General features: G+C 35.7%; 1 protein-coding gene across 4 annotated transcripts; it reads right to left on the bottom strand.

Moving 5' to 3' along the window:
• Positions 1-8,257: 8,257 nt before the first annotated feature.
• On the bottom strand, positions 8,258-10,662 carry LOC125468026 (uncharacterized protein At2g27730, mitochondrial-like). 4 transcript variants are annotated; one of them, XM_048563965.1, is made up of 3 exons: positions 10,465-10,661; positions 10,170-10,247; positions 8,258-8,435 (listed from the first exon to the last, which is right to left on the bottom strand). In XM_048563965.1, the coding sequence occupies exons 1-3, from the start codon at positions 10,606-10,608 to the stop codon at positions 8,421-8,423; spliced, it is 237 nt and encodes a 78-aa protein (XP_048419922.1). In that variant the 5' UTR covers positions 10,609-10,661; the 3' UTR covers positions 8,258-8,420. The 4 variants fall into 4 exon arrangements, with proteins under 4 accessions (XP_048419922.1, XP_048419921.1, XP_048419920.1 ...); XM_048563964.1 differs by having other exon boundaries at positions 8,258-8,438; positions 10,465-10,660; XM_048563963.1 differs by lacking the exon at positions 8,258-8,435 and adding an exon at positions 8,560-8,796 and having other exon boundaries at positions 10,465-10,662.
• Between the last annotated feature and the right edge of the window lie 3,443 nt (positions 10,663-14,105).

The following is a 14,105-nucleotide window of genomic DNA, read 5'->3' as shown; positions in this document are numbered from 1 at the left end:
AAATTAGTCACAATCATTACAGTCGAGACGGTCAACGAAAGTGTTCATGCCTAAAGGGTAATTTGGTAGTTTCATATGTTCGATAATATGAAATACGAAAAATTTAGGACGGGGTATCACAACCCCTCGTCTAAAGGAAAAATACACATTTTCTATATCGTCATAAGTATTTATAATTAAGTTGATTTTTTCGTGTGGTCATAAAATGAACAATGAAAACAAAGAATTTCTCGACCCAAACAAAGCACGATTTTAATACACGAGTCAAAATAATAGTATCCAACTTTCAACCCACATACAACTTAATTTTGACACTGTATGCAATAATAACAACTACTATATATTTTTTTTATTCATGTTTTTTTATACAAGTTAGAGCAGGGAGGAGGAAATCAAATCTAAGATATAGAGTACACATGTAAATGTTCATAATTACTTTAGCAACAAGTATCTTGAAAAAGATTTTTCCAGTGGACCAAAAGGATAAATGGAATTGAGATTAAAATTAAACGTCCATTTTGACGAGAAAAAATTGTTACCTAGAGTTGAAAAACCTAGGAAGCACGCGAGCTTCAATTTGGTGCAGAAATGCGTTCGGGGAGTTTGAGTGGCAGCGGCCGAATTCACCTAAGTTCGTCAGGGCTATGGCATGTGATACGGCATGAAGCGGCTCTGATTTTCCAATTGTGAAATTCAGGGCAGGTAAATTGGTGTGCGAGATTGATCCCGCGAGAAATTTGCAGAGGCATGAGCCTTGGGGAAGAAGATCACACACCGTTCCAATTATTTTGTTATTTGTCCTACCCTAAACAACTGTTGGCATCACTAATTGTCATTGGTTGACTTAAGAAAATAATAGGGGAAAGCACTTGAGTACATATATTATGGAAAAGTGAAAGTTTGTCAAAGCATATCATATCCTTCTCTTCTTCGCTAGGGTTATATGAAAATTATTTAGTAACTAAACGGTATGAAAATTATTTAGTTTCGACAAGTAAGAATACCATTACATACGGTATGAAAATAATACCATCGTACCAAACTGTTATTATAGTAACTAAACGGTATGAAAATTATTTAGTTTCGACAAGTAAGAATACCATTACATACGGTACAATACATTGATGTCATTCTAAACATAATTGGAAATCACAATAAACTAAAGTTTCAAAAACAAAGGCAAAGCTATAATTAACTCATTATATTTTTTATTATGTAGATTGATGTCATAGAAGCTGACTATGAGATAGTAGCTCCAAAAATAAAAGTTGGTTGAGTATATGAGATCAGGCAGTAAACAAAAGTACAAGGTCGTACCACACCCAGTACAACTATTATTCAATGTGAAAACAACTTTCAATTACATACCAAAAAACCTCCACACATTCCTGAGCACTGCTTTTATTTGGTGGATTATAGTGAATTGGTATTGATGAGTTGATTTTATACTACACATTTCTCCTATTCTTGGTATATTTTGGTGAGATTTTGATGATTTCTTATATAGTTTTAATTTAGAACATGCAAATCCTTTTTTAGCATAAAATAGTCAAACGGTGGAATTTTTAAGTTATTCCAATTGAAGTGGATTCATGAGTCTATCAAGAATGTTGTCAAAATTTCCTAACTTTAGCCCAAAGCATCTGATCGTGGCAGATTAATTTATGCCCAACCCTCAGTACTGGCAGATTAGGCTGCACTGCAAAGCTTATTTGTGACTTTTGGACCAGGAAAATGATGGATTTTGGGCTTGGGCTCTTCTTGGGACTTGAAGAAGAAGGTCCTAATCTTTAATTCAAGTCATTTGGGCATATTTTGGATCCCTGAAGGTCCATAAACGTGGTTATCGCTCTACTAGGAAGATTTCCTATCATGATTTGGATTGTGTTTTTAAGTTATCTTTATATTATTTTGTTTCCTAGATTTTAGAAGACCTTTTCCACGTGGGATTTTAATTTGTAGTAGTATAAATAAGGTTATTCAGCCATTAGGGTTCTCTACGCAACATTGAGAGAACTTAGCAAAGCTTTGGTGAATTTCAAACTTTATAACTACAAGGTGTTTTCAATCATTTTTCTACTTAATGATATTTTCTTTGGCTTTTTTAGTGAGTATGCATAAGGTATCACTAAATCTAGAAACGACAACCCCATTTCTAGAATCGGTGCCACTATTTCTAGAATTGGTGCTACATGATGACTATTTATAGAAATAATGGTCACACTATTTTTTATAAAAATAATTTACAAAATTCAATTTAATCTGAAGTCATTTGCCTATTTATTTATGACGATGAAATTTCGTTGTTTCTTGTATAATAAAGTGTTCGTCAATTTCTTTGAAGTCAATTAGATGTCTCAAATATTTTCGATTTGGCTACATTTTTGCAAGGAAGATCTAAGTGGCCCAACATGAAAAATGGATGGTTCAGATCGTTGAAGGTCGATGTGGTGTGGGTCCCACAACTAATCTCCATATATATATATATATATATATATATATATATATAAAGAGAAAATGAATATGAGATGAGAAAAGAGAGAAAGGGGCTAGGGCCAAGTGAAAGATAAGAGATGAGAGAGATGAGAAGTGGACGGATGGACGATGACAGATGCGAGAGGGGAGAGATGAGAGAGAGAAAGAAGAGGGTGGGGCCAGTGGAAGAGGAAGGAGGGAAAGAATAAAAAAAATTAGTAGTTGGGCCAATTTGTTAGGTTGTTTAATGTTGAGTTTTGTCCTAACCATTAAATAAAGTTATTAGGTAGTTTTTGGTTAAAATTCAAAGTTTTGAAGTCTTTTTCATTAGTTTCTCGAAGTTATTTTTGGTTTAATTTGTTCAAGTTTGAGTTTTATCGTTCTAGCTATTTGGGTTTGAATCTTGGACATTAATTAAGGATGCTTTGCTTTGCTTTTGGCTTGGTTTCTATAAACTCAAATCTATAATATGACTGCTACAGTATGTGATGTGTGGAATAATAAGTTTATCTTTATGTTTATATGGGATGGATTTATGGCTTCAAGCATTATTCTTGTGATGACTTAAGAGTAAAGGGTCACATATAGTTGACCTTAGGATTTGATACCATAAACCTTCAGAAGGGTTGTACGAACATACTAGCCAATATCATGTCAGTGAGGTTAATGTAGTATGTTGTATGACCATGGAAATGAACAGTCTCGCTACTTTATCATGTGTGCTAGTAGTGGGTCTTATAGACCGATCAGCTACGATATTTTAAAGTGATTGTGAATGCTGAGTGAGCACAGAAGTTGGAAAATGGACACTCTAAATACTTTATCATGTGTGGTAGGGATAACTCAGTTGTTATGTGGCAACACTTCAGCTATTGACATATCAAAGAATCTAGTTCATCATCACAAAACCAGGCATATTAATCGAGGATTTAATTTCATCCGAGCTGCACTTCAAGATAGTGATATTGATCTGCTATATTATAAGACTAAAGAACAGATAGCAGATATCTTCACCAAAGCTTTGGCAAGGGATTAATTTGAATTTCTGAGGAAAGCTCTAGGAGTGATTTCAGCACAACACTTAGAAGGGAGTGTTAGTTTATAAGTGTATATGCTGAAATGTTATAAGAACTTAGAGTAGAACTCAGTTTAAATGGTAGCCCTTGGATCATAGTCCAAGTGTGTAGCTAAGATGTAATCTTAGAGTAAGTGATAGTTTATGCCATGTGTCATTACCTTATAGGGTAGATGAATGAAGGGCTAGATTTGAATGATGTCATGAAGGAATATTCTATTCCCAAAGGTTACATGTGGACAGTGTGCTTGTGAATGAAAGTAATCACCTCATTTGCTTCTTCTTCAAGCTCTAACTCTCTTTCTCTAAAATCTCTCTTTCTCTCTCTTAAATTCTTAATCTCCAGCTCTATTGATTGTTGATTTAAAGAAGCTTATATACAAGATAACAGTCTATATGCTAACAATAATCGACTACATCTAGTCAAGATGGTGGATATTATTATTCAGTTTATGAGTTTTTGATTGTATTAAATTTATGTGGTTCATTAATTGTCTTTTGTTTTTTTTAAGTTTATGTGGTTTATTAATTGTCATTTGTATTAAGTTTATGTGGTTTATTAAATGTCGTTTGTATTAAGTTTATGTAGTTTATCATGATTTTTATGTATTGATTTAGTAATTTTTCAAAATGTATCGGAATTTAAATATTTTTAGGTTAAAATGTTCATATAATTAATTTAAGATAGTCTATATATATTTTTTTTAAAAGTTAATTTAAAGAAAAAGCCTTAATTCATTCTTTGATAATCTTGGGCTAAAATTTTAAGCCAGAAGAGTTGGAGCAGAAAAGCTGTTTCTAGGCTAAAACCTATATTTTCTAGGTTAAATATTTTTAGGTTTTAGACCACCATTGAAGATGGTCTTATGGTCTAAAATTGGGTCTGTATTTGCCCTCCATTTGGGTTTTAGGTTTTAGGTTAATTTTAGGTCATGGGTTGGAGTGGATTTTTTTTTGGGGGGAGGGGGGGTGGGGTGGGGTGGGTGGGGTAGGAAGGGAAATTTTAGGTTTTAACCCACCATTGGAGATGGTCTAAATGGATTAGGATTCTTTCCTCTCTCTCTTTTTTTTTTTTTTTTTTTTTATCCCTTATTTTTGGTAAATTCCAGTTTACTACTCTCAAATTTCGTGGTTTTCAACATTTAGTACATGAAGTTTTTTTTGTCCCAGAGTCATACCTAAAGTGTTAATTTTAGGACAATCTTATGCATCCGTTAGTCTGGCTGTTAAGTCTTGCGTTAATTGATGATGTGGCGCCCACATGGACAATGACTGGGCGCCACATGTCATTAAAGGGTCCATGTGGAAATTCAAAAATTCAAAAATTCAAAAAAAAAAAAAAAAACCAGAACCCTTTCGTCTTCCTCACCCGACAACCCGACACCCTTTCATCCCCTGCACCCAAGCACCCCTTCTCCCATCCCCCTCTCTGTGACCCCTTCCTTTATCCCTCAGTTGTAACTCCCTATAGTTTAACCCCCAATACGAGCCCACAACATCAACACTCCTTTAATTCCTTCCATAACCTGACCCCTAATTTTCAGAAAGAGGCTGCCCCCTTAGCCTAAAACACCACCATGAACACAGCTTGGCACCCTTAAATTCTCAAAAGAATTTTGAAAATTTCTCTCAAAATTTGAAACTTTGAATTTTCTGCAAAATTTGGGATAGTTTAATACCGGTATGTAGGAAATTAGGGATAGAAATGGTGCCTTAAATTTGGAAGTGTAGAAGGGGGTGCCCTACGATGCAACAACCAGCTGGCGATTTTTGCAGCAACTCGATACAGTGAAATTGAGGCAGATTTCTATAGAAATAGATACAGTGAAATCGAGGCAGATTCGAGCCTCCTATGCTCAAATTTGAACCCCAGGATGAAAGGGAAGTGATTCGTGGTCCTTTCTCCCACTCACCTTTCTCCCCCATTCCGTCAGAAGCTGCAAAAACACTTGGACCTTGAAGTCTGCAGGCAACCCCAGAATAAAGCAGTTAAGAATTGGTGGTCTTTCGGATTGGCAAGGGATGGGTGATGGGGCATGGGAGAAAGGGGTACTCGGGTGGAGAAGACGAAGGGGTGGAGGGGATGGAGATGTGGAGTCGTGGAGGGGTGTTGCGTGGGGAAGACAAAGGGGTTTTTTATTTATTTATTATTTCTTTTAATACTTTTATTTAAATAATTTTTTTTTGAATTTTCACGTGGACTCTTTAATGACATGTGACACTCAGTTATTGTCCACATGGACGTCATGTCATCAGTTAACGGGAGACTTAACAGATGTATGAGACTGTCCTAAAATTAACACTTTAGGTATGACTCTGGGACGAAAAAAATTTCATGTACTAAATGTTGAAAACCACGAGACTTGAGGGTAATACAGTAATCTCCCCCTTCTACTTCCCAGATGACGTACGTAATGTTAGCTACTTCCCAGATGGCTTACGTAATGTTACGTCATTCCGTTGCCCTACTCTTGTTGAAAGAGATATACATGCCTATCAAGTACCCTGCCTTGGTCGCCATGGAGACAGAATTTATGGCGTCTCTACTTTCTTTGGATTATTTGATAGTTTCACAACCCTACAGTCTTGTACAAGGATGTATGATGTTTTATCAGTTCCATTTGGCGGCTGGGTAAATGGCAATGTTATTCTTCAATTCAAATGGTCCAAACCAAATTGTACAGAATGTGAAGTAGCGGGCAAGAGGTGTAGATTGAATATCAATGGCACCAAGAGTGAAATTGAATGTGTTCGCCATAGGAAACCAAGTAAGGAAAACATGCAAATCTATATTTCGCATACATTCTGCTCATGATTTTTTTCAAAGATTATGATCGATATACTCTGCTACCAACTTTGATTTTTCCCCTTTCATGTAATTAGTGGCTTATATGTGGTGTTGATATTAATTAATTTCGATAACTGACAGTCTAATTTTCACAACTATCTTTTGCAGGCAAAACAAAGACGTTTGTGGCCACTTGTGAGTTGTGTAAGAGTGGTGTTTAGCTTTGTTTCATGTCCAAAGGACACTCGAGAATAAATGTTTACTCATGGGTTGAATCTATCTATTTGCAGGAGCAACCCTGGGTTCGTTTGTTCTGTTTCTAGGGTTCTTTGTAGCGTATCACGTCTATAGCGCTGATCAAAAGGAAAAAGAGAATCGATTAAAACTTGAAACATTTTTAGCAGACTACAAAGCTCTCAAGCCAAGCAGATATTCATATGCAGATATTAAAAGGATTACAAATCAATTCAAGTACAAATTAAGCCAAGGAGCCTACGAAACTGTTTTTAAAGGAAAACTTTCTTCTGAATGCTTTGTTGCTGTGAAGGTACTTAACAATTCTAAGGGCGATGGGGAAGACTGTCGTATCAGTCGGCTATACCAAAAGAGTTTTTGGCATTTGGAGGATTATTCTTGCATAGAAATTTCCAAAGATTAGAAAGTTGAACTAATCAAATTTTAACGAGTTTGAAAATCAACTATTTACATATAAGAGGATCCTGATTGATGTGTTACGTTGATTTGAAGAACGGTCTTGAAGTTATGGAGTGAGACATTCATTTAAAATCAACTATTTATATATAAAAAGATCTTGAATAATGTGTTACGTTGATTTGAAGAACGGTCTTAAAGTTATGGAGTGAGACATTCATTTAAAATTAGCAAAAGAATGTAAAAATTAGAAAAAGGGTTGTCTAAATGGTGGGGCACTTTTACTTTTAAAGTCTTAAAGGAACAAGAGTGGTAGGTTCTAAGTTGGAATAATGCAATTTTCACACAATTTTCACACAATCTGGAGGATCATATTTCCGTTACCCGCAGCATAACATATGTAAGCTTCATCATAAATGTGGAACCTTATGAACCAAAGTAACCACGAACACGATACGAGCAGAAAATGACTCCCTCAACAGAGTCAATGGAACTGAGTAAAAGCAATCACATAAAAGACAAGAAGATCATAAAAAATCCAAGTTATCCCATTAATGTTTAAGAAAAGATGCCACGAAGAAACTTCATGGATCTAGGATACCCCACGGTCAACACACATACAATATAAGTTAGGAATAAAGACTGTCGTATCAGTTGGCTGTACCAAAAGAGTTTTTGGCATCTGGAGGATTATTCTTGCATAGAAATTTTCAAAGATGAGAAAGTTGAACTAATCAAATTTTAACGAGTTTGAAAATCAACTATTTACATATAAGAGGATCCTGATTGATGTGTTACGTTGATTTGAAGAACGGTCTTAAAGTTATGGAGTGAGACATTCATTTAAAATCAACTATTTATATATAAAAAGATCTTGAATAATGTGTTACGTTGATTTGAAGAACGGTCTTAAAGTTATGGAGTGAGACATTCATTTAAAATTAGCAAAAGAAAGTAAAAATTAGAAAAATGGTTGTCTAAATGGTGGGGTACTTTTACTTTTAAAGTCTTTAAGGAACAAGAGTGGCAGGTTCTAAGTTAGAATAATGCAATTTTCACACAATTTTTACACAATTTTCACACAATCTGGAGGATCATCTGGAGGATCGTATTTCCGTTACCCGCAGCATAACATATGTAAGCTTCATCATAAATGTGGAACTTTATGAACCAAAGTAAGCCACGAACACGATACGAGCAGAAAATGACTCTCTCAACAGACTCAATGGAACTGAGTAAAAACAATCACATAAAAGACAAGAAGATCATAAAAAATCCAAGTTATCCCATTAATGTTTAAGAAAAGATGCCACGAAGAACACCGATACTCAACGCAGAGCGATTCTCACATAAGTTATATACAGTGTTATTATTCATGATTACATCCAAAGGAAAAGTTTGTCAAGTACTGCCAAAGTGCCAATCACCATTTCAGCTTCCATCAGCCTTCTGCAAAAGAGAAATGACCGTTATATGTGGAATTGAAATAATGAATGAAATCCAGTCATACTGTAGGAAGAATGTCTTAGAAGTAATAACCGATTAAAATTGGAAGCACAAGTATCTGGTTGAAGTAACATATTATGAATTAGAAGATATTCTTCAGTTGAAATGGGGAAAATGAAACTTCAATTACATTACACAGACTTTAACATTAGGTGATACACAATCAATCCAACAGATACGCTATCGTCTTCACCAATTGTAAAGGGAGTCAAGGACAAGAAAACATAACAGACTCGTTCCAAGACTTCGTCACTGCAGATTCAATGCAAGAATTGAACAAAAGCTTCCCCGAAAACAAGAACTGGAGAACAAGACATCATCAAGGCAGATTTTAAAATGCTCCATATTCATGACAAACTTAAAGAAGATGCATGAGTAAAAAAAGTATTATATGAACTCATACGTAACAGTTTATCTCATATGTATCAGAGAAACCTCATTATAGCATGGCCCATACATAAAAGTAACCGTAAATGATATTACATGCATACATCTCTATTTTAAAAAACAAATGCATTCTACTCTAGCATTTGGGTTAAAATTTCGTGATAGATGCAACAACAAAATATTCTACCGCATCAAGTGAAAAGGACACGTGGTATAATTTGTTAGTATTCAAGCAGAATCGCTAGGCCATCAAACAGGCCACATAGGTTTATGCAAAGGGCTGTCTCCCCAGGATACTCTACACTTTGTAAGAAAACAAATGATCTAGTTTTCAAAAAAATGCAGACTTTTCACTATAAACCTATGTTCTGTAACTTTTTACCCTTGAGGTCATATGTAAGACTAACATAGAACCCAAGAGCCAGCAATTCTCTCTCATTCATCTAGAATAAGCAACCAATTTGAAGGTATCGAAAGCGCTTGTTGAAGGAGCTGCAATCTATCTTTCTTTTTATTATTCTTTTTTAAGTGACTGAACCCATTCATAAATAAGCAACTAGATGCAGAGAAAAATGTAGCTTTCCCTAATGGATGCCATGTACCTCAATAATGACATTCTAAGATCAGATTGCAGGAAAACTCAACGATAAGTATAGACGTTCTCACTAGTAAGCCTAAGTCTCAAAGTTGGTTAAGAAAAACAGATTGACAAAACTGTGATGTGAAGGCTAATTAAGCAGGTGAAATGTAGGTCATGGTCATCCGTGCCAATGGGCCAAGGAGACCAAAAATAAGACAACATTGAAAAGCTTGATAAGCTAGTCAGTCTATTCTAGACAACCAGGTGATACTATTCAATTAAACCTCAAGCCGGCATAAATTATTGCCAGTCCTCCAATCTCAACCTCATCATTTTGATCACTCAGACGGAACTCTCTCTTATTATGCATTTACTCAATACCGTGTCCTTTCCTCCAGTAATGTCCGAGTACATTATATTGTAACACTAACTCGAGTGATCAAACATCGCGAAGCTACGCCTCACTTTCTGTAATTGAACACTTTCCAAATGTCATTTTTATATGTGTGCGCGTTCTTGCTTACTAAAATGCACAATTCACTACGACATACAGCAAGAAACCACAGATTTCTTGTAATTACGCAACAACAGTTTTCAACTATCTCGTAATTACGCAGACACCGCAAGAAATCACAGATCTCTGTAAATTTGTGCCAGTCTCATTCAGTGCAAAATCCACATATCCTCAATAAAGAATTAATCCGTACCTTATCAGCATTTTCTTTCGCTTTCTCGGCCTTTTCCTTCTCAGCCTTCTGCTTCTCCAATCTCTCCCTCTCCTTTCTCTTCACAACAAAAAAAAAAAAAAAAAAAAAAAAAACAGAACAAGTTGATTCGATCACAGTAATTCAATAAATTCAAAATATCATTTCTGATCGGACAAAACATAATAATAACGTAAACACAGATTCAAATCTGATTGAAAAATTAGTATTATAAAACAAAGTTTTGAAAAAAAAAAAAAAAATTAAAAGAGAGGAGAGAGAGCTTGGGGTTGCGTACCTGGATGTAGACATTCTCGGCGGCGCGCTCCTCCTCGCTGAGGATTTTGCCTTTGCCTGCGCTCAAGTAGCGAGTGGCTCCCCGAGACGACTCCATGGAGCGAGTGATCAACGCCAGGCTCCCACCGGATCTCATTGCCGCCATCGCATTTTGCTTTCTAGTTTGTTCGTTTGTTTGTTTCTACTGCTAATAGAAAATTCGTAACAGGGCAACTTATACTTATATAGTTGGGTAAATTACATTTTCATAGGGCGGTTTCAATTTTTTAGAATATCTCCAAAACATTTTATTTTCATATCTTAAACATTATTTTGTTTCAAAATAATATTTTCGTTACATTTTCCATCAATTGATCAGTTAAGTGTTGATGTGACTGCTACATATATGTCATGTGATTGCCAAATCTCTGTTACGTGGTAAAAAAAATATTTTTTAATTTCTTTTTAAAAACCTGAATTTTATTAAAATAATAATAATAATAATAATATTTGAAACTCATCCCTAAACCTGCACCCCCTACATCCCTAAACCTGCAAGAAGAAGAAGAAGAAGAGGAGGAGGGAGAAGAAGAAGAAAAAACAAAAAAAAAAAAATTGAAACCCATCCCATCCCATCTCCCCGCAACCACCCCCACCTCCCAAAACCTGCAACAACAACAAGAACAAGACGAAGAAGAAGAAGGAGAGAAAAAAAAAAAAAAAAAAAGGCCAAACCCAATTCGTCCCCCCCCCCTCCCCACCCCAACGCCAAAAACCTACAACCTAGATGAAGAATAAAAAGAAGAAGACAAGGAGGAAAAAAAAAAAAAAACCAAAAATCGTCTTCCCTGACCCACCCCCTTCTCTCATCCCCCTTCTCCCATCCATCATCACCTATCCCAAAATCCCACCTGGGTCACCCCCTTCTTCCATCCCCCATCACCCCTCCCAAAAATCCCCCATTACCCACCCCAAAAAATCCCACCCAAGATTAGGTGGATCTACCACAAAATTAGTCCAACAATCATCTCAAGCTCAAACTCCCCATCTCAAAGTATTTTCGAAGCTTACCCGCATTGAAAACCTCAAAAATATGGAGGTCGGGGGGGGGGGGGGGGGGATGGAAGGCAGGTGCGTCGCGACGTGGGGGGGTTCATGGTCTGGGTGGGTTTAGTTTGGCAGCCATGTGGCATATATGTGGCAGCCACGTCAGCACTTAACAGATCAATGGATGGAAAATATAACGGATGTATTATTTTGAAATAAAATAGTACTTACGGTAGGAAAGTAAAATGTTTTGAAAATGTTGTAAGGAATTGAAATAGACTCCAAACCTGAGGTATGAAACTGTAATTTACCCTATATAGTTTGTTCGTTTGTATTTTTCTAGTTTGTTCGTTTGTTTGTTTGTACCGCTATATCAAATTCAAAACTTCTCATTTACGAGTTAAAAAAAAAAAAAAAACCAAAGATTAGTTTGTTCATTTGTATTTTTCTAGTTTATAAGTGTATATGCTGCAATGTTATAAGAACTTAGAGTAGAACTCAGTTTAAATGGTAGCCCTTGGATCACAGTCCAAGTGTGTAGCTAAGATGTAATCTTAGAGTAAGTGATAGTTTATGCCATGTGTCATTACCTTATAGGGTAGATGAATGAAGGGCTAGATTTGAATGATGTAATGAAGAAATATTCTATTTCCAAAGGTTACATGTGGACAGTGTGCTTGTGAATGAAAGTAATCACCTCATTTGCTTCTTCTTCAAGCTCTAACTCTCTCTCTCTAAAATCTCTCTTTCTCTCTCTTAAATTCTTAATCTCCAGCTCCATTGATTGTTGATTTAAAGAAGCTTATATAGAAGATAACAGTCTGTATGCTAACAATAATCAACTACATCTAGTCAAGATGGTGGATATTGTTATTCAGTTTATGAGTTTTCGATTGTATTAAATTTATGTGGTTTATTAATTGTCTTTTGTTTTTTTTTTAAGTTTATGTGGTTTATTAATTGTCATTTGTATTAAGTTTATGTGATTTATTAAATGTCGTTTGTATTAAGTTTATGTGGTTTATCATGATTTTCATGAATTGATTTAGTAATTTTTCAAAATTTATCGGAATTTAAATATTTTTAGGTTAAAATGTTCATATAATTAATTTAAGATAGTCTACATAATTTTTTTTTTAAAAGTTAATTTAAAAAAAAAAGCCTTAATTCATTCTTTGATAATCTCGGGCTAAAATTTTAGGCCATAAGAGTTGGAGCAAAAAAGCTGTTTATGGGCTAAAACCTATATTTTTTAGGCTAAATATTTTTAGGTTTTAAGCCACCATTGAAGATGGTCTTATGACCTAAAATTGGGCCGATATTTGCCCTCCATTTGGGTTTTAGGTTTTAGGTTAATTTTAGGTCATGGGTTGGAGTGGATTTTTTTGGGGGGTGGGGGGAGGGGGGGAGGAAGGGAAATTTTAGGTTTTAGTCCACCATTGGAGATGGTCTAAATGGATTAGGATTCTCTCCTTTTTTTTTTTTAATCCCCTTTTATCCCTTATTTTTGGGTAAATTCCTGTTTACTACTCTCAAATTTCGTGGTTTTCAACATTTAGTACGTGAAGTTTTTTTTGTCCCAGAGTCATACCTAAAGTGTTAATATTAGGACAATCTCATACATCCGTTAGTCTGGCTGTTAAGTCTCCCGTTAATTGATGATGTGGCGCCCACATAGACAATGACTGGGCGCCACATGTCATTAAAGGGTCCACGTGGAAATTAAACAATTCAAAAAAAAATAAAATAAATAAAAAAAACCAGAACCCCTTTCGTCTTCCCCACCCGACAACCCGACACCCTTTCATCCTCTGCACCCAAGCACCCTTCTCCCATCCCCCTCTCTGTGACCCCTTCCTTTATCCCTCAGCTGTAACTCCCTATAGTTTAACCCCTAATACGAGCCCACAACATTGACACTCCTTCAATTCCTTCCATAACCTGACCCCCAATTTTCAGAAAGAGGCTGCCCCCTTAACAGATGTATGAGACTGTCCTAAAATTAACACTTTAGGTATGACTCTAGGACGAAAAAAATTTCATGTACTAAATGTTGAAAACCACGAGACTTGAAGGTAATACGGTAATCTCTCCCTTCTACTTCCCAGATGTCGTACGTAATGTTACCTACTTCCCAGATGGCTTGCGTAATGTTACGTTATTCCGTTGCCCTACTCTTGTTGAAAGAGATCTACATGCCTATCAAGTACCCTGCCTTGGTGGCCATGGAGACAGAATTTATGGCGTCTCTTCTTTCTTTGGATTATTTGATAGTTTCACAGCCATACAGTCTTGTACAAGGATGTATGATGTTTTATCAGTTCCATTTCGCGACTGGGTAAATGGCAATGTTATTCTTCAATTCAAATGGTCCAAACCAAATTGTACAGAATGTGAAGTAGAGGGCAAGAGGTGTAGATTGAATATCAATGGCACCAAGAGTGAAATTGAATGTGTTCGCCATAGGAAACCAAGTAAGGAAAACATGCAAATCTTATTTCGCATACATTCTGCTCATGATTTTTTTCAAAGATTATGATCAATATACTCTGCTACCAGCTTTGATTTTTCTCCTTTCATGTAATTAGTGGCTTATATGTGGTGTTGATATTAATT

Source organism: the organism of the source record quoted next, unplaced genomic scaffold (assembly GCF_019419815.1).
Source record: "Pyrus x bretschneideri cultivar Hongxiangsu unplaced genomic scaffold, Pyrus_bretschneideri_v1 Contig37, whole genome shotgun sequence".
Taxonomy (NCBI): domain Eukaryota; kingdom Viridiplantae; phylum Streptophyta; class Magnoliopsida; order Rosales; family Rosaceae; genus Pyrus; species Pyrus x bretschneideri.
This window is presented reverse-complemented; position numbering and strand designations above follow the sequence as displayed.

Excerpts from the sequence above, each read along its gene's own strand:
- LOC125468026 (XM_048563963.1), bottom strand. The coding sequence starts at position 10,608 with ATGGCGGCAATGAGATCCGGTGGGAGCCTGGCGTTGATCACTCGCTCC. Across the intron at positions 10,248-10,464 it reads CCGAGAATGTCTACATCCAG|AGAAAGGAGAGGGAGAGATT; the intron begins GTACGCAACCCC and ends TTTGTTGTGAAG. Across the intron at positions 8,797-10,169 it reads CGAAAGAAAATGCTGATAAG|TTCTTGTTTTCGGGGAAGCT; the intron begins GTACGGATTAAT and ends CTTGTTCTCCAG.